The 20591-nt window shown below is 38.1% G+C and overlaps 2 protein-coding genes across 3 annotated transcripts; both read right to left on the reverse strand.

The window, feature by feature from the left end:
* Window positions 1-3166: 3166 nt before the first annotated feature.
* Window positions 3167-5382, reverse strand: LOC149006927 (uncharacterized). The gene is made up of 3 exons (XM_089167454.1): window positions 4874-5382; window positions 4442-4689; window positions 3167-4185 (listed from the first exon to the last, which is right to left on the reverse strand). The coding sequence occupies exons 1-3, from the start codon at window positions 5193-5195 to the stop codon at window positions 4075-4077; spliced, it is 681 nt and encodes a 226-aa protein (XP_089023580.1). The 5' UTR covers window positions 5196-5382; the 3' UTR covers window positions 3167-4074.
* Window positions 5383-10104: 4722 nt separating this feature from the next.
* Window positions 10105-19774, reverse strand: LOC149006928 (nucleobase-ascorbate transporter 6-like). Of its 2 annotated transcripts, XM_089164732.1 has the most exons (16): window positions 19416-19774; window positions 19224-19345; window positions 18752-18911; window positions 17978-18075; window positions 17661-17837; window positions 17461-17561; window positions 17006-17081; window positions 16786-16845; window positions 16375-16559; window positions 15998-16094; window positions 13183-13269; window positions 11249-11307; window positions 11051-11142; window positions 10876-10953; window positions 10633-10793; window positions 10105-10519 (listed from the first exon to the last, which is right to left on the reverse strand). In XM_089164732.1, the coding sequence occupies exons 3-16, from the start codon at window positions 18867-18869 to the stop codon at window positions 10301-10303; spliced, it is 1608 nt and encodes a 535-aa protein (XP_089020858.1). In that variant the 5' UTR covers window positions 18870-18911; window positions 19224-19345; window positions 19416-19774; the 3' UTR covers window positions 10105-10300. The 2 variants fall into 2 exon arrangements, with proteins under 2 accessions (XP_089020858.1, XP_089020859.1); XM_089164733.1 differs by lacking the exon at window positions 19224-19345.
* Window positions 19775-20591: the final 817 nt, after the last annotated feature.

Below are 20591 nucleotides of genomic sequence, written 5' to 3' on the forward strand. Positions count from 1 at the left end.
TCTATTAAAATTACTAACTTCTGCTAGGAATATTAGAGAACAGGTAGGACCCTAAGAAAAGGGAGTGCTACTGCAACCATGCCGAAAGTTTAGAAGCCTAGAGAGTAACAGAGAAATGAGAAAGAAAAGTAAAAAGTATCTCAGAAGCCCAACCTTTACTGTATAGTAGTGTGTATGAGTATGGATTTTTGCTTTTGCTGTCTTCATTTTTTTCATTCTTTCATTCCCTTTTCATCTTAAAAGTCTCAATGATTTTCACGTTCTTCATCTTCTCTCTTTCTTTTTTGTTTCTTAATGAAGTAGAAAAGCTTAAGTACATGTGTTAGCTGTTCCCGAAGTCTTTGTTTGCAGTAATTCAACCTGCCATATTAGGCTTTCCCCCTATTAAGGAAAGATGAAACAAAAGTAGAAGAATAGAATGGAGAGTTTGGGCACTAATCTCTCAGGTCATGCAAAAGCAAAAGAGTATATAATCTATAATTCTCCCACTGCAACTCCCTCTTTTTCTTTTGTTCCTTTTCTGATCTGGGTTTCTTTCCTTAGGTCCCTTTAGCCATTACTTTCCTTGCTTTCCACCACAAGCTGAAAAATTAGATTATTGCATAGCTAGGTGAGGTAATGATATGATTAAGGGGGTCCTATCCAGGTCTCTTTTCTGCATTTCAGTTTTCAAATTTCTATCTAGTGTTGCTACCAAAAGAAAGAATGGGTTTTTATGGGGAATTCAATTTTAGGGGTGACATTCGAATGACACATTGAGAGGGGTGAAATGAACTTTAGGGTCATCATATGATAGGGCATTTGATGGATTGGATTTGGGTATTTGTGAAATGGATCTGTAACTGAAGTGCTTGAGATGTACAATTGGAAACAACTTATTATAATGATAATAAATAGAGAAAACCATATTATAATCAAGGGTGTAAATGGATAATCGAGATCCACTTCTGAGTTTACGTTTGCATTCGTTTAGTGGTATCCGTATCCATCCAATTGCTAATAGGATGCAGATATGGCATACCCTTCCCAACCGATTATTATACATTTGATAAAATTATCCTATAAAGTTACTTATTTAGATTTATTTTTCTTATTTTTATAATTTTTTACTTGAGATATGTAACTATTTTTTTCTAGATTTTTTTTTACCAAAATAACTATCAAAGTTGCTAAATTCTTAAATTTCAGACCTAGCCTCACAAATAAAATGGTAAAGATGTCAACAGATAGTCGATAACTTGTATATTTATACCGGTTTAGAATAATCTATTTAAGAAAATAAATATCCGATTATCATCCAAATCTAGTTGAATTCAACCGAAAACCGATAGGATGCGGATATAATATTACCACCATCTAATCCAAATCCCATCCATTTACAATCCTAATTGTAATCAAAATTGGAGAATCATGAAGTTTGATTTCTTTTTCAAAGTATATGAGCCAAACATGGGCCAGTTCCAGCTGTGATTGGAAATGTGTGCCAAACCCAGAATTCAGCCTGATCTATTTCAAAACTAACTTGCCCAGGACAAGATATCACTGGGCTCACCCAGGCCCATGATCTCATGGGAGAGTTCGGTCTCTGGGCTTTGGGCTAACTAAATAATAATGACAAGGTTACTTTCTAGATAATTTGAGGCCAATAAACACACTTTGAATGTTACTTTTGCCTAAAATCTAACATAAAATAGTGTTCTTGTTCAGTACATCTCCGGCTATATGCAAGCGAAACTGAAAGTTTGGAACATGAATTTTAATTAATATAAATATGAATATTATGCAAGACAATACTAAGATTTTCATTAAAGTGCAACAACACATACAACAAGTAGAATTTTCAATACACAAGTATGTGTTGGGTTGGATCCATCCGTTGGGTCATGGTGGAGTAATCTGAATACTGAACATAAGACGTGGTATAGATAAAGTTATCTATATAGTCCGTCACTAGCATAAATTAGTTGTGTTGATCCTAATTGATATCCAGATGAAGTCACAAATGATGCACCTTAACCGTTTCCATACTCATGTAAACATACTATTACAATCAGCAAATGAACCACCATATGCTCCATTATATCCATAGCCATAAGTCCTATATGGTATATCTTGTTGGAATTTTTAAAATTTCACTAGAATTTTCAAAATTTCAGCAAAATTTCTTAAATTTCACAAAAATCTAAGACTTTTCATTTTCAACCCATGTTTCGTGTCACAAGGTAGTGACAGCAAAATTCAAACTAGTTTCAACAATATTTTGTCGAAATTTCCTACCATGGTTAGCATTCAATTTTGAGCTTGAACAATTGGTGGAGCAGAGCTTTCCAAAGGCTAGGGGATCATGCTCCCCCCCCCCCCCCAAATCACGTGATATTTTGAAATTTTCCTAGAGAGAAACTTTGGCCTTCTTTTCATGTATGAAATACTGACACTCAGGCCCTCTTCTCCCCTTCCCCCCCCCCCCCCCAAATCCCGTGAATTTTGAAATTTTCCTAGAGAGAAACTTTGGCCTTCTTTTCATGTATGAAATACCGACACTCAGTCCCTCTTCTCCCCTTCCCCTGCCAAGACAAAAAGTTAAAAGAACATTGTCATAGTTTGCTTTTAGAGTATTGAATAAATTTGTAGAAACCAAGGTGCATAACTTACCACTATCAAGCCCGAAGAATAGAAAAAGGATTTTGTAATCATTACCCTCCACCGATGTTAAATCCTGGCTCTGGCTCTGGCCCTGTGCTTGAATAGAGATCATTTGAATGATGCTTCCATTTTCGACGTGTGAGATGTTCCCTCAACTCAATTTTGTTTGTGCGAAAGACTTGTATCATGGCAAGAGTTGTAGGGCCAAATACATTAATTGAACGATCAGTGAGTTGTTCCGAAGATAAAAAGAAGAGTATATTCATGATATGGGCTTTCTTCAACACTTATTGCTAAAACTACTTGTTGAATAGGGTGATATACTAGCAAGAGACCCTCAAACCTTTGGGAGAGCGAAGTGAGAATGAGAGATAGGAGACTAGGTGAGTAAGTCAATTAGACCACCATGTCTCCTATTCATTCAATTGATTCAAGAACGAAGAGAAGAACATGAAGTCCCTTAAACATAAGTCATTACCTATTGATGCCCTTGAGAATTGGTCATTATATATAGAAGTAGAAAATATAAAAAACAGGAATTCAATGCCAAAGACCTGCACACAAGCAATGTGTAGGGACAATCTTTCTATGCAACCTTACTCTAAACAAATTTAGGACCACTAAAATTTAATGTTGAAATTGGTTGTTGAAGCCATAAATTACAAGAGAGAAGTTGGGTAGGGCTTATGTGGGTCCACCCTCTTGGCTGGCTTATAGTCAAGAAGTTTAATAGATTTCTGTCTTATTTTGTGTTCCTTACCATCTGTCTAGTATTCAATCAAGATACTTACAGATCTCAAAATGTCTGTTGTGTTGACTCCTTGTCTCAAGTGCATTATTTGAGGGATTGCAGAAGTGTCTTATATGGCACTCATTTAATTATCAGTTGTAGCAATTTCTTTGGTCAACATCTGATAATTAACTCTTTTCTTTTTCATGGTTGATGTGGTCTAAAATTTGTGGAAATGTTAATTGAATGAGTGGATAGAAATGGGTTTAATAATTTACTGCAAAGGATTATGGAAGCCCTGGAACTTTGTTGGTGGAATCTTTCAGAAATTGTCAGGACTCACAGGTGCTGGAGCTGCGTTGTTTTCTGGGTTCAACTGTTCAAAGCTACATCTAGGAAGCCCAGGAGAAAACGTAGAGAGATAGCAAGAGATCTTATGCTTGTTACTTATAATTTTCAAGAGAGTATATAAATTCATTGTGAATGGCAAGTCTCTCCTTAGCTATACAAAGGGCTTGTAGCGCTCTTGCTTCAGTTTTAGATTTATGATCTGTGATTGAAGGTAGAATTTCCTTTGGTATCACCCATTACTAATCTATACAGACAATTTTTATTTCCAAGCTTTGACAGAATCCATTGCTCTGTTTGCAGAGCTCCGTCTCTTCAGATGGGGGGAAAAGGATTTTGAAAGTCATTAGATCTCAGCTTGCGGCTTCAGAGATGCTCTGTAATGAAGGACGCCATGTTCTTGACCTGGTTGAAGCAGAGGGTGCTGAAGAGGTCCTTGATCGGTGTCTCTCATGTTTTGCCACCTGACATGAAATACATAACAAGATTCTTTAGATAAGCATTCATCAATTGAAATGGGTAGTTTCTTTCACTTGTTAATTCCTTCCACTTTCACATCCAATAAAAATAACAGTTGATCTGAAAGGGTGAAACCCTTTAATTAAGCATTTGTTTCTTGCAAGTGTGTGGAAGATAGAGACCACATTGAACAACTGAATGGAAAACCCACTGTGAATTCATGGAAATTTCTGGGAATAAAAGAAGAAGAAGAGAGCTCACCTGAAGCTGATTTGGGTTGTCTAATTGGGGGCTTATTGATTCAGACCCAGTTTGAGTTTCATCTGGTGAAGAACCCTGTTGCTTTTGCCTGGCCCTGACCTGCTTATCGATTGATTTGGTAGCCAGAGTTTCACCTGGTGAAGAACCCTGCTGTTTTGGCCTGGTTCTGAGGTGCTTATCAGTTGATTGGATATCGCGTTCCTTCTTCATCTTTGCATACTTCCTCGCCCATAACCCTTTCATGACCTCTGTAGAATAAAAAAAATTCAATCTAGAGAAGGAACATTAAAAAAAAGAAAGAAACTTGAACAGGAATATCTTGAAATTGAAGACAGAGACCTCATTGACTGGAATTTGATAAAAGCAAAACAACAAATAAAGACTAAAATACTATGAAACATAACAGAGAGAAGAAGAAGAAGAAGAAGAAACCTTGAGAAGAGACGAGACGGTAAGCTTGGCCCAGAACCAGAGTATCAGTTGGCCGGAGAACTTTGACTCGGGTGATTCGAACCCCATTGTTGTGAAGTTCTTGCTTGTCCTTCTCTTTGTTTTCCACCCTGTGTTTATTATCGCCACCTTCGGTGGTGGTGGACGGAGGAGGAAGGCAAAAGGTGAGAACCAAAGCAACATGGTGACCTGGGTTGGTTTTCATAACCTCGCTAGCACACATCGGCCAATAAAACCTCTCCACCTTCCCACTCGGGTGTTGAATCACCAACGTCGACGTATCTACCGCCTGACAATTCCCCATCTCCGACGATTCAGAACCAAATAAAAGTAATACAAGAAGAAGAAGGAACCCAGAACCTTAGTTGCAGAACCCAGCTGAGTTACTTTCTCCCCTAAACCAGTTCGCTCTGGTGCCAACTCTAAGCTTTGCTTTGATACCAAATGCAAATCCAGTAAAAAGGACACTGTGACCGACCCTTTGTAACGTTACATAATATATGATAATATTTTATAATATTATTATGATTTATCCGTTCTCTGCTTGCCACGTGTCTTTCTCTCTCACATGCGTTGATCGTTGAAGTGGAACCTGAACAGCCATTTTATGGTAAGCCTGAGGTTTCTCATCATCTCCTCTGCTCCTTCCAATCCTCTCCTTCAATTATGAAAATTACTTATTTATTATTATAAAAAAATAAAAATAAAATAAAAAAACTGATCCTTTTCCTGCACGGCCGTTCCCTTCCTAGACAATAATAAGTGGCGTGTCTCAATGTCTCATGTGAAGATTGTGTAATTATTTACTGCGTGCGCGTGTGTAGAGAGGGAGAGAGGGAGGGGACCAATAGAGCTTTCTATTACAGAATATTGAATGATGATCGTTGGATTCGGATCATCAAATCAGAAGGTCAAGATGATTAGATTAATGGGTTTGACTAAGTTACTTTGCAACATGAGAAGACATTATTATCAAAATTCCACGCATTTAAAGTAAAAGTATGGATGGACCAGATTGAGGGAATCTCATTATTATGACCTAAAATGGGAATGCTCATCAAAGGGTTGTGGAGAATCCTCCACAAAAAAGCCTAACTATCTTAAGTGCCAAAAAAAAAATTTAATTTAAATAAATCTTGGAAACATAAATTATAATTAAAAATACAAATAAAAAAAATAAAGATTTGTATAGGAAATGGTGATCTCTGCTTTGGTGTGTGCTTTAGCATATTGTCATGTGGAGCAGACCATTAGAATCCCTTTCTTATTTTTCAAATACAAAGATTGAAATTTTTTAAATTTTTTTTCTTTTTTTGGATAGAAAAAGATTAAGTAAACCCAAAGTTAAGACATGTATTACCAGCTAACTCCTGATAAAAACAGCTGCAAATCATAATTTCATCGCGTAATCAAATCAAATCGCGATTATATACATACATACCCTACCAAATACCAATAATGATCTGAAAAATCCAATTGAAGGAACATTACAACTGATTCAAGATCACCTTCATACCTGTTATGGGGCCTGTTTGCTAATCTCACCTGTAATTACATTGTAAAGTAGGTGAAGCTTTTGTCTTCCATAGAATCTCTTCACCCACTAATGTGATCTCATTCTTACCTCTATAGTTCTACTAAAATTACCCAGTGTTTGATTATGACAGAGAACTCATTTGATTAAGAAAAAGCAGACAACAGTCTGCAACAAAATACTCCAAGATCATTGACCCTTGTTGTTTTCTGGTTCTGGCTCTCCAGAAGCATTTGACTTCTTGAGCTTCAAAAATCTCTTTGTTTAGTTTACAAGTTTAAATCCTGAGTTAATGTCAAGTCAGGTAGCCATGTGAACCGTTTGAGATCTTGCTTAGTTCCCATGAAGAAGAAGAAATTAAAAAAAGGTGAAGGACCGTTTTGCTGTTCAAATATGACCAGAGATGAGAAGACAGCCACAATTATTAAATGGATAATCTTAACTTGGTATGGTTAGGATGTAACATCATACCCAAAATATATGGTATTCTGTATGGTTACGCAATATTTGAATTTAATGCATATGGGTCTTATTCAACTCTTCTTTCTTCATTTCTTGGTTCTAAATGTCAATTTCTTGGCTTTAATACTCTCACCCACCATGAAAGGACCTTAAATGTTTGAAAGGTTGGTCATGAGAGGGAGAGAACATTCTTCCTTTAATTGGAAAGACATCTCCTTAAAGTAATATGTTTTACATTCTTCCCCCCATGATACAAAACCACAAACAAGATACAGTTCCTGGTAGGGGACCAGTTGAAGAGCATTCTGAAAACATTACTGACAAGCAAATGTGAAGGATCAGAAAAATAAAGAGGATCTCTGGAGCTCAAACCAGTAAAAGGGGAACAGATATGAAAAGATATTAACAAAGAATGTGTTAAATAAAGGGGACTCTATAGCTGAAACCAGTAAAAGGGGAACACAGAGAAACAGATATAGAAACTAGTTAGAAGAAAAAACAGAGGACTCTGTAGCTGAAACCAGTAAAAGGAGAACACAGGTGAATCAGGCATAAAAGATATTGAGACAGAGATGAACAGAAATAATTCATGTTCATGAACTGGAATACTTTTAAATTCTTTGCATGGTTTGGGTCAGGCAGCTCCGACCAAAATTCATCCCCTCTGCACAATAAAAGAGCTTCAACAATCACATCCACATCCACTAATTTTTTTTATCTTAGAGGGGGAAGGAAAAGAGACTAAAACCAAGAAATAAACCTACAAGGAAAAGGGAGGGGAACCTAATGAAGTGACACCAATCATAAAATAAAAATACAACATAACAACTTTTTCTAAGGTTGTTGGTCTGTAGTAATTGTGTAGGAGAAACAAGTAATATTATTCTTTTCTTCCTTTTTGTTTCCTGTATTTCGTTGATCCTTTGATCATTTTCTTAAACAGAGGATGATTCAAAGAACTTTCATGCACTGTATAGGACATAGTGAATCAAAGAGAAGGCCCAAGTGCACATGGTGTACAAATAATGGTTGCACAGTCTTGTGGTTCCCACTTGGGTGGTGTTGAAGCCTTTCTTCAAAGGCAACATCAAAGATAATTGCAGGTCCATGTCTGCTTGTTTATCTAAAAACCTACTAGTTATATTGCAGCATCTCCCTTGGCCCAGAACAGCCATAATAGGGAAGAAGAGAAAAGGAAGAAAGCCTTTTGAGGATAAGGCTATGTATTTCTATATTAGACAAACTGATTTGATTTGGTCCTGTGGACAAATTCATTCTTAGGGCACCCAAGCTTCCCCTTGCCTATGGTCAAATCTTTCAGATTCACATATAGACCACTGGTTTGATCCACTGTATAAGCAAACATACAGTCAACCTTCTATAAAGGGTTTCCCATGAACATCTCAGATACCCTTATTTCTAAATGGGATGTGTGAATTCGTCTGGAATTGAACCTGAAAGTTCCTTGTGGGGTCTCATACTCTCCCCAGCTTATCCAACTGATTAAAAGGAAATCAGAAATCACCTCCAGAATTTTGCTGCCTTTACCTTAGGTGACCTTTACATCATGATGGGATAATGTGTTTCAGCCAGTAACTACTGGCTTCAGGATAGATATCCACATGAGTTGATAAGAGATTGAAGGCCATTACCCTCCTTTCTTTCTTTCACTTCTTTCAATGCTCCTTTTTCCCCTCCTTTTTCAGTGATGATAATTCTAAACGAGGATGTAGTACAATTACATGATCACTGACCTCTTTGGAGTGTGGAATCAGGATGCAGTAGGCATGGAGAGCTTTAAGAAGCATGGCAAAAATTACCCTTGCCATGAGTGTCTCAAAGACTACCTTTTTATCCAAAGTCTCTATCTGTTCGACCTTATGCCCCAGAGAAGTCATTAAATCAGTGAGTGCCATGTTGGTCACGAGATAAGAAATAAATTATGCTCTTGATGTCCAATTTGTCGGCAAGCTATAAAGACGTAGGCACGTAGCATTCATGGGTGGGGATTCGTCACCTTTACACAGCAAAGATAGATAGAGTAATCTGGTTTCTAACCTTTGCTGAAAGGCCCAAAGAGATAAAAGAAGACCTTCACATTACCACATATAAATTCGTGGACAAAGAAAATAAGCAACCGGATTTTCAATGCCCTGGTCTATCCCTTCAACTTCCCTTGTGTGCTTTAGATCCAGTACAGTACTCCAATAATTCTGAGTTGGGATCTGAGAATAGTACTACCCTCATAACCCTCCACCACAAATTCAATAGAGGATTTAAAATGTGTGGTGAAACGGTGTAGAAGATCAAAACAAATAATTTTTCGAAAGCGAGTCTTCATAGAAACCCGCATGATCTATCCATCATTAGGATGAAGCTTGGGTGAAACAAAACGGAAATCCTAACCGACTGATGTTAAAAAATCAGTGGATGATTTGTTATTAAAGGTAAAATGCTACTCGAACCCAGAGCTAGCTGGTTCTCCTCTTGTTTTTGGCATGAGTAATGAGAATGACAAGGGGCCATTGCGAGCCCCACCCTTCAAAGGCTGACAGTCACAGATTACAGGTGAATTCCCTTTTTTCTGAAACCTATATTCCAAAGTCATTCCTTTGGTCTTAGAAGGAGCCACTTGGACCTGCAACCTTAAGCCAATTGGCTTGGAAGGTTCCCCCTTCTTTTCTCTCCCTAATGGAAGGTGATGGGTCACCATTTGAGATTGTGACCCTGAAGTTTGAAACCCAAGTGCACTATTCATTTAGATTTGGTCACAGGAAGACCCATTACCTGAACAGTACAAAATCCCCCTCACGAAGTAAAGCTTGCATCCCCGAAGAACCACCCACCTCTGCAGAAATAATAACCAATGCAATGACCAGCAGGTAAGGTGCATCACCGACCCAGCCCTTTCTTTGCGTACACAGCCCCAGTAACAAACTCAATGCCCCAGCTGGTTACAGGAGAGGAACTTCTCACCACTCCATCTTATGACCCCATACCCAATAATTATCCTTTGAATGCTAAGAAACCCCTTTTGTTTTTTGTGTTGCAGGTTCACCCTTACGCTTCCAATCTTCTCACACAACGCAAAACACCAATTCCAGCAGCCATAACTTAACAGATTCATGGTAGATAAATTTGCTTCTTTGCACCTTCAAATCCATTTCACCCCACTCGGATTTACAGAAAAATAAAAGCCAATTTATGACTCGAAAGGTAGGAAAAATGGAAAATTGTTGCTTCCTGTGAAGTAAGAGATTACATAAATATCACTACTGTCTATTTTACTAAGAAATAAATTTGAAGGAAAAAGATTAAAAGAAGGAAGGCATTGTATTGTGCTTCTTGGAGATACACTGAAAATGAACAAGACTACATCGCAAAGCATTTGAAGCATGTACTGTCTCCACCATTCACACGGACGGGAAGAACTTGTTGAGGTTAAAAGGTAAGGAATAAAATTCCTCACTCCTTGTATCCATCTTGAACGAACGGAACTTGTCCCACCAGTGCCTTCCCCGGTCTTTCCTGGTTGAACTGTCCTTCCGATACAATGTTGTGTCCAGGAAAAATGCAAGGATACCAGCCACGAATGCTTCAGAGGAGAAGGGTACGTTGATAATGTCATTGAACTGCCAAAACCAACAGAAAGATTCAGGTGGATAGATAGCCATGGACAAGGGTGATTAACCAACTCATGTAATAAGCAAAATGCGAGACCATAAGGCAAGAAGGTTATGCATACCCATCTTGCACTAGTGTGAACTGGACCGTAACCATTGATGGCCAAGTACTCATTGAAATATTGAGGCACTGACAAGCCCATGAAAACAGAGAACCCTAGTATGAACTTTGTTCTGAAGCTGTTGAGATTGCAGAACTGGAGGAAGCTCAGCCCAACAGAACCTATTCATAATGAAAGTCGTTAACTAAACCAGTTAAATATAACCCAAGTATCCAATCGATTCTCACTTTTAGAAGTACATACCCACATAGGCAAAGAACAGGCAATACAATGCCGCAATAATTGGTGCAGGAATTGATGCAAAGACTGCCCCAAATTTTCCTAGATGGCAACAGAATTTTGCTATGATCAGAACCTAAAACTAAAGAAATAGTATCCTGTGTCCATAAAAATTCTTCCCCAAATCCCAAGCACTTACCTAGAACAGAAAAGAATAACATGAACCCAGCAGATATTTGAACCACTCTTCGGCTGCCAACACGTGTCAATGCTAATAATCCAGCATTTTCACTGTATTACAGCAACAGTGTAAACGATCTTAGCAAACAGCTATCTGTTGTTCCTAATAAAAAATATTAGCCAATAAAGCACAGGTTCCTAATATTAAGAGCCTTACACAGATACTGAGGACCCATTTACGGTTCCAAATAACCCAGACAGCAAGATGGCAACTCCCTGAATCAGAAAAAACAAATGACCAATTTAGTAACAGCAACATCAGTTCCAACAAGAGTTAAAATTTCACGAGGACCAAGCTGCAGCAAAAATGTGGCACTATTAAGTACTAACACACCCCTAAACTGTGCACCAATTCAAATGGACAAAAGCAGTGATTATTATATCAATAGTGGAAAGACAGTACACATTGTACAACCTTCACTTCTCAGAACGGGTAACTTTTTGCATAATTAACATGGTCCACATCATCCAGATTTTTGGGCCAAACTAGCACAACCTTTATGAGGTTGGGGCCATTGCACTAAAGCACCTGCACAGGTTTTTCCTGGCCTAACCAAATGTTGTATCCAGGGTTGGACCCCAAAAAAAAAAAAGGGCGGGGGGGGCCAAGCCCAACAGAGAGTTAGGGAGGCCAAATTCATCTCAGGGGTAGAATGGTCAATTCCTACCCCTAGATATAAGAAAGACAAAAATCCAGTACTTTACTTTAGTTAGAAATCTTGAGAGTCAAGTCAACCCTTCTGGAGTTTCAACTGGAAAGAGTCTTAGAGTTGTGTTAGCATTGTTTCATTTTTAAGAAGTCCCTACTTTTAAGGATAACTTAAATTAAGAAGAGTTATTTCCTTTTTTGTTCCAATTTATTTGTAATCTTAAGTTATCTAATCAGCACTAGGTGACTTAAGTGACATTTCAGAACCAAGGGCTGATATCGCATAGTAATTAGATACATTTGTCAGAGTCCAAGTTAAATTGTGATGGAACCCTAACAATCAAGGTAACCCAGTATGAGTATGAGTCCTTTGTTCAGGCTATAAATAGCATTTCTAGTGTAAGTTTTTTTTTTCAAATTTGATTGAATGAAAATAGAGTATGAGGATATTGGCTTGGGAAAGTTGTGGGATCCATAAAGGACACCCTGCGGCTAGGTTTGTGCATTGTTCCTCAACCTCAAGATCTTCAATCACCAGTTCAAGCATTCTACAAAGTGTTTCTGCACTCCCTTCAAATATAAAGTAAGTTAAAACCCCATCCCCAATCCCAGCCTTCTCCCTCTGTTCGCAGCTATCCCAGCCCCTCCCCCTTAGTTTCAGGCCTTAAAATCACTCCCCTCCCAATCGCAAATCGCCTCCACATCTCCCCCTCACTTTTCTCTACATCCTAGGTTATTCCCTAGAATTTGCAAGTCTTCCCCTTCCATTGTTTCTGTGCAAGCAGCAGCAGTATCCCATTAAAACCCTACTTCCCCAGCCCATTAGACTTCCAAATACCTTTTCTAGGATCACACCAAACCTGGGATTACATTTCCCAAGCCCTTAGCCCTTAGCCCTTTCAAGCCATTAAACCCTAATCTGAAATTTTCCTGAAACTCATCTTCTTCATAGAAAAGTTGCAGAAAATTTGATTTACCAGATTTTTCTAAGACACCTATTTCTGTCCCAACTTCCCAGATCTATCCTAACCCTAGCATTCTAGGACTACCAAATCAGAAACCCAAGACCAACTACCAGCCCTAGCCGAAACCCTAAAACCTCCTAACTGGCTGCTGCAACCAGCATACAAGGTCCTGAAAGTGAACCCTAATTCTGGGCCAAAGACCTAATGTATGGATTAGGCATGTAATACCATGGACACAAGCATCACTGTACATGTACTAAATCCCCTCCTTTTTATTGGCTAGTTAAAAATTCTAATTTAGTTTCTTCAAACCCCACACACCACAACACACCCCCCCCCCCAAAAAAAAAAAAAACAAAAAACCCGGTATTGAAGTTTTTTCATGGGTGCAAGGCATGCAATAGTTAAGCTTCTTGAATTGTACTCAGGTTCAATGCATCATAAAGAAAACAGCTACTGTACAGAAAAGTATTCTACCTGCCAACCAACTCCACGGCTGAGAATAGATGGTGGCATCATAGTTGCACTAGCATACCTTGAAATTGCAATGAAGGTACCAGTGGACTGCATTTGATTATGAAAATTGTCAGACTTTATTCCAGAGTATCAAAATGCTGCTACAGTCCAGCATGCATGGGGCAAATATAAAATATCCAACACTAGAGTGTAAATCCAAAAAGTGCACTCAGGAGCATCACATGATCATTTTCAGCATCAAGCAACATGAGTGCCTAAATTAATAATCATAAGCTGCAACAAGTGAAGCCAACTAATTATAATTATATGAAGATTTAGCTCCCAACATGAACCACAACCTAATGGATGCAAGCTTAAGGACCACAGTAAAATAAACTCCAAGATCAGATTTAGCAAGCTTCATTGAGTTAAAATAATGTACGGAACCAAGGAAAGCCGAAACATAATTCTCACATAGTTTAGATTTTACACTGGATATTAGATCACTCAAATATCAATTACAACCCATACACTCCTAGTCCCAGGACCATTTATCCTCAAAATGCACTCTCAAGCACTTAAATTTGGCTGCTAATGAGTGCCCTTGCTATTGAAATGGAAGGGTAGATCAAAGCCCATACAACATAATGAGGACATCACCAACAAAATGCACATCATTTGAGCAAGTATTTTAGAATACTGTTATACTATAGCAGCTGATTGGTAAAACATATTGTTAAAACGACCACCAAGAAATAGCGAGTCGAAATAGAAACAAAATGAAAACATACAGATATTTAACGAGTTTCATACACCAATGCGGTGTGCTACGTCCACGGGCAAAGTGGAAGAGCTTTTCACTATGTAGAAGAAAGAAACAATGGAGATCTCACAACCAATCGCCAAAATGGCGTTACAAGAACTCTCACCCAAACCCTAACTCAAAAAAACCTCAAATTTCTCAATATTCTCGTAGAAGGTACCCATATATAGAATCCAATCGAGTAAATGGGTCAACCCATTGGGTCAAATCGTGTCGTACCAAACCCTCCGCTTCCATCACAGATATCCAAAAACAGGTCATTCAAACCGCCCACAAAATATGTTAGTGCGGGTCCATCTGTGAAGTCCGGTATAAAAATTCAAGTCACAACATAACACACATGAAAAGAAATAATATTAAGTTGTCCAAAACAGACAGTAATTGGAAGCCAATAATAAATGCAGAAATGCACTTGACGCTACCAAATGGTTATTTTTCGCAAAAAGCCAAAAGAGTAATAAATGGGGTCAGCTACATGGATCATTGTCCTTCAATGAGCTCCATATTACAAGGCCTAAATTATGCATGTCATTCCTGAAGACTTTTCCTAAGGTCTGTCTGGGTCCAGCCAAGCTTTCTTATTTCCTTCAACCTGAATCAGATCTCTCCGTCGTACTGGAGCATCCAAAGGCCTCTACTGAACATGGCTATACAATCTCTTTCAAATCAGCTCTAAGTTCCTACTTTATACTTCCTAGTTTTGCCGCTTAGCCATCATTACTGACCGTATGGATCTCCTAAAAGTTTTCATTTAAATTTTATAGGAATGTGAAGATCACACAACAAACTAGATGCACCTCTAAACTCTATATTTTAATTCTTTGTGATTATCCTATATAAGACAACTGCTCAGCCATATCCTAACTAATTGGGGTTAGCTAATTGGAACCCAAGGGTTGAATAAATAAATAGAAATCAAAATGATCCCCACAAAGACAAAAACCATAGTGAATCGACTCAGACATAGTTATGAACTGCATTATAGCTGCTAAAGCGGCATCGCAGCAACAAAGACCAAACGATAGTGGTCAGCTACATGGATCTTCCCTCTCCAATCAGCTGTGTTTGAGACCATAGAGGGAATGAGGCCTAGGCTAAGCATGTCTTTCTTTGTTTCTCCTATGGTTATCTTATGCCTACCCCAGCTCTTTAGGTTCCTCTACATAACCTACTTTATTTATGATTGAGACCAAATACCTATATTGAAAATAATTTACTTCTTAAAAAAATAAAAAATAAAAACCTAAAGAGCACAAATACCTAGATTGAAAACAATATACTTATCAAAAAATAAAAATACCCTAAAATAATCACTTTTTTAGAATCTCCCTCTCATCAACTTTCGACACCTTTTAATCTCTTTTCACACTATATATTCTGACTTCAATCTACCGAATTAGAACTTGTTGATCTTAAGATTGACCTCCAAGTTGGTGCTGGTCCCTTCTTTTGTCTCATCCACCGACACAATATAATCAGAAAAAAGCATATACTAAGGAATCTCATCTGAATGTGCCTAGTTAAATCATTTATGAAAGCAAAAACTAAGTGATTAAAGCCAATCTGGATCGATGTAATCCAAATGTGATTGGGAATTAACTATCTTGCCCCTTACAGATTTTACAACTGTCCCTGCTCCATCATACATATTTTTAATTATATCCACATATTTACTTGAAAAACGTCTCTTTTCTGGGAGCCATATTAACTCTCTATGGAGTGCCTATAAATTAAATATCAATTACCTTCAATACCCCTTGCCAATGACTGTATTCTTCAAATCCCAACCACCTAAATTTGGATGTTCAGAGTTCCCTCACTCATAAATTCATGAGCAAGGGCAGTTCATAAAACATATAGGGACACTAGCAACAAGATGCAAATTCATAGTGGACAAAAAATTGGTAATTTATTAACAGCAAATGATCAGAAAAGCATATGTCAGAAATAACCAGATGTGGCAACTAACATGCAATTCTCTTTAAGTATAATCAGTCATAGAAGTGCACAGACCTCTACAAGGGCAACAAATGAAGCCATCATCATGGCAAAGACTTCACCCGCATCAAAGGTAGGTGCTCCCCATTGGAAGGGGTATGGAACCCTTATCCTGTACATACAAATCAGAGTATCACGGTATTCATCAAAATCTAAGATAATGTCATCCTACAGTATGAATCTTGTGTAATGGAACCACAGGTCTGGTAATTTAAGCAAAACATGTAAATCCAGTTCCACAAATATAACAAAAGCTAACTGAAATCCAAAAGCAAATACTCAAGTCTCAGAACTGGCCACAGCATCTAGGCTGTCAGAGTAGTCAAGGAAAATACCCTATTTAAATTCAAAGAAAGAGTTAAACTGAAATTCATGGACAAAAAAAAACTTACCATGGAGCTGAACTCACAAGCCCAGATTTATCAGTGCGGCAAGTCAACTGAGTTTTTGGAGCTGCATTCTTGTAGGCTCCACCCACAGTAAGGATGTGGGCATACACCCACACAATTGCCACTGACAAGATAACTGCAAACCGGTCAAAAACATGCCTATCACTGGGTATGACATGGGGAATGTACTGCAAAACAAGAATTTGAACATTCGAAGCTGTTAGTCCAATAGAGTCATATACTACAAAAGTGACACGTAAAGCGTCTAATCTAAGACCCATTAAAAAGATTAGGAAGTGTCAACAATGATTCCTAATTTTCACCACCCATGAAATCCTCAAGAGTTGTTCATAACTTGGTGATCCACAAGGTAAAAAGAAATTTAGAGTTTATATGATAGATAAAAAGCATCACCTGTGAGAAAATTATTAATATGATGAGCTCTGGCAGTCCAATTTCCACACATTTAGCAACCTAAAAATTTGAAGTAAAATAATCAGCCTCAGATTATTGAGCAAGACGGATTGAACATGCAAAAATTGGCGACAAAATATTGTTGATAAATTCCATAACAAAAAAGAAGCACCGCCTTTATGAGTTAGATAATAAATTTTGAAAAAGATACGGTACTTACGCCAGGAAAACCAAGCTCATAGAGTCCAAACCCTGCTAGAGCTACCAAGGGAACAGCTGACAGAGGACTTAAATATCTGAAGAAACACAAAGCCATAAATAAATAATAATAATAATCAACAAAAGTTTCACAGGCACAGACAAAAGAATGCAGGCAATAAAAAAAAACAGGGCCTAGAGTCTTTGCTCAATTCCAACCCCCTTGGAGCCAGTATGTAGGATTCTAAGGAGTGAAAAGTGCCATGGAAATTCTGTAAAGGCTTGGACAAGTCACTGTAGTTGAGAATTCACATTTTGCAAGTGGACAAGGAATGTACTAGAAAATAGCAGTGTGTGAACCAACCAAAGTGCAATCTAGATGTTCCCTTCATCTACCCTTTTTTCACTTTTAATAGGTTGCAGCATGTTCAACAAATAGGCATTCTACACAATTTTAGTCCTAAAATTCTAAACAACCTCGTGATATTACGCCAAAGCCCACTGAATCCAATTATTATCTGAAGTGTTGAAGCAACAATAAGGGAACCCTGGATTCCACGCATAATCCGCTCGAATTTCTGTGCAGGCACAGCAAACAATGCAGCATGGTTAGTATCAAATTGACTCAAAACACCCAGAAAAATGAGCTATAAAGGCTGGGTATAAGATTAACAGACCTCGTGAGGATTAACAATGTTACTGTATCGGCCAGCCAGAATTATTGATATGGTAGGAGCCACAAAAGTGTACGATCCTCCAATAACAGCAGGTAACCGAGTCCCAAACAATGTCTGGGCCAGCGTGTTCAACCCAGCAACAAACAGTAGCGTCTGGATAACTCTTGCTTTCTCATCCTACAAGCAAAATACAATTTCAATTGAGGACATGATATTGGCAGTCAACCATTTGGGATGAAAAGAACCACACAAAACAAAACCAGAATAGGGTATGAAGAAATGTCTATTTATGTGGAGTTTTTCCTTCCAAGGCTTACATTTCCTCCTCCCATCTGAGGAACAAGAGCAGTCGGAATGATGACAGTAGTGCCTAGCATCACCAGGTAATGCTGGAAACCAAGTAGAATAGCTTCCGCTGCATTTAAAACAACCAACAAGGTTTAAAATGTAAGATGAAATTTTTCCCACGAAACAAATGCAAGCATTGATCTGCAACAAGGAGCAAAGAAAAGGTTGCTGTTGAACCAAAAACGTTTTGCAACACCCAAAAACATCGGATAATACAGGTAGGATAGTACACACAAAAGCTAAAGAAAAGGTTTTGCAACAAAAAGAGAGCAGAATCCAATTGGGATCATCTAGAACATTTGATATTGAGAATAAAGGAAGCAAATCAACTCAGACTCATCCCAAAGTTCCCAATGCGACTAAGTATACACCACATTTCCACTTCATGACTATTTATGCGAAATACTTTATTGAGGCAACACTTGCAGAAGTAGAGCAGAAAACATGGAAAGAGTGAATTAGCAACTAGTTCCCCAAACTCAATCGCCCAAGTAAGAAAGAAAATCCGAACGTATATCATTTAACTTCAAAGACTAAGGAAAGATGGAAAAAGCAAAGACGAGTCTCAACAAATGAAAAGTTAAGAATCTTAGGACAAATTCACAAGACTTTACACAATTTATTATTTTTTTTTCAAATATATATCTAAGAAACTACACAATCCTTACTAAATAAACTCCATCACTTTCTCTCAAAACAGAATACAACAAAAAAAGCAATAGATAACAGATGTAGAAACTGACGCCAAGGAGGAGGGCTGGTGATGCAGTAATAAATGTGGGGCAACTGATCCTTCACGGGATGTGGCTGCAAGTCGTCCTGTTTGGGCGGCGGAGCTGCGCCTCCACCTCCTCCCGCCATTATCTTCCTTCCTTACTGCTCCTTGCTGTTCTCTTTATCCTCCTAAAAACACAGCAACCAATGAATCTCTCCACACAATGCAAATCTCAAATCTCCAGAGAATGCAAAACTCAAATCTCCACGCAATCCAAATCCCAAAAATATCAACAGTCCACCATAAATGTTATAAATAAGAACACCCAGAATTTCATCCCCACCCCCAACCAACCAAAAAAAAAAAAAACCGCAATAACACCGACCAGAAGGCCCATAGATTTCCCCCCTAAATAAAACGCACCCAGATAAATCTGTACTTGGGTTACAGACCTCCGAGTGCTTCAAGTCGAAACGCAAAAAACTAACTAGATTCCTCACCTTCAGGCTTCAAGTGTAAATCAGAGTCAGAAACACTAGAACAAGCACCTTTCTGATGTTGAAAATACAGTTGGGGAAAGGAGGCAGAAAGTTTCGTAACCCAGAGAAAACCCAGTGGAGAACTGCGAGAGAAGAAGATAAGAGACAAAGAGAAACCCAGAATGACCGAAATAAAGCAAGAAATTAAAGTACCTCTCTGAAACCAAGAATTTTTAGTTTCGCTTCAGTAGTCTCCTATAGATAAAGATAAAAGCATTTGCAGTCTGTAGCACCGTCACCTCCACCAATCTCAGTGTCACACTTCAACCCTTACTGTTAACAATGATAATGCAAACCCACTTAAAAAAGACGAAGGAGAACTAGTAAGTAATTTATAAAACCTGCTTCTGGTTCTCTTCTCTACCTCCTCTACAGTTAATATTCACATAAGCAAGAAGATTAAATGCAATTTATTTTTTTCAAACTTCTGATTACTGTTCCTCAGTCGCATTTACCTCCAACACTCAAAACCCTGACTGTAGAAAATGTATGATTTTAAGGAAGAAAAGATGAAAAAAATGGTGGAAAAAAATTAACTGAAAATGACTGATTAGAAAAGCAACCGACACACTATGTGTAGATTGATGATTTTCAGGCTTTTAGCTAAATTAAATACTATTAATTAATGGGTAGTTTTTATTAATTTGGAATTTGTTGAACTGGGTTTAGATGAGTGGACTGATTAGTCCCTTTCGCTTCTTCAATGTGACAAAGTTCTCGATTTCTCTATTCATTGTTTGAATATGACATTTGGTCCTTCCTTCTTAGCTGTATAATTGAGAGGATACATATACGTTGTAATGGAACTGTTTTTTCAAAGACAACAAATAATGCATCTCACAGCCGGCAATTTGAACGCCCCACCGGTGTAAACAGTTGAATCCGAAATAGAAACTTCAAAACTCATTTTCACATATCGGAAGATTGTTGATCCTTTATCCATATGGAGAAAAATTTTCAGTTCACATGGTTTGATTCATGTAATTCCAATTTTGGCCAAGCCCACACCACGAATAGACCAAGGTCCTAGTCAATTATGGTTCACCAACCCCTAGTGAGAGTCAAGGTGTCGTGACGAGATCCCTAGGGTGGGGGATTCATTTGCAGGAGGCCCCGTTCCTATGAAGGGAGCTTGAATGAGATCGAGGACCCAACCTCCCATCCCAAGATTACCAGTACGGTTTGACCTCACCCACCTAAATGTCTAACACTTTGTATTGTACCTATCAAGACACAAATTGACCTTATCCCAATCTACAAAGGATGTTGTTTCGACTAGTTTGTGGAGAGAGTAGATAAAGTCTTATCAAACTTATGCACTAATTGCTT

This window comes from Hakea prostrata, chromosome 8 (assembly GCF_041222555.1).
Source record: "Hakea prostrata isolate BN-2017 chromosome 8, UWA_Hpros_2, whole genome shotgun sequence".
In the NCBI taxonomy this organism is placed as follows: domain Eukaryota; kingdom Viridiplantae; phylum Streptophyta; class Magnoliopsida; order Proteales; family Proteaceae; genus Hakea; species Hakea prostrata.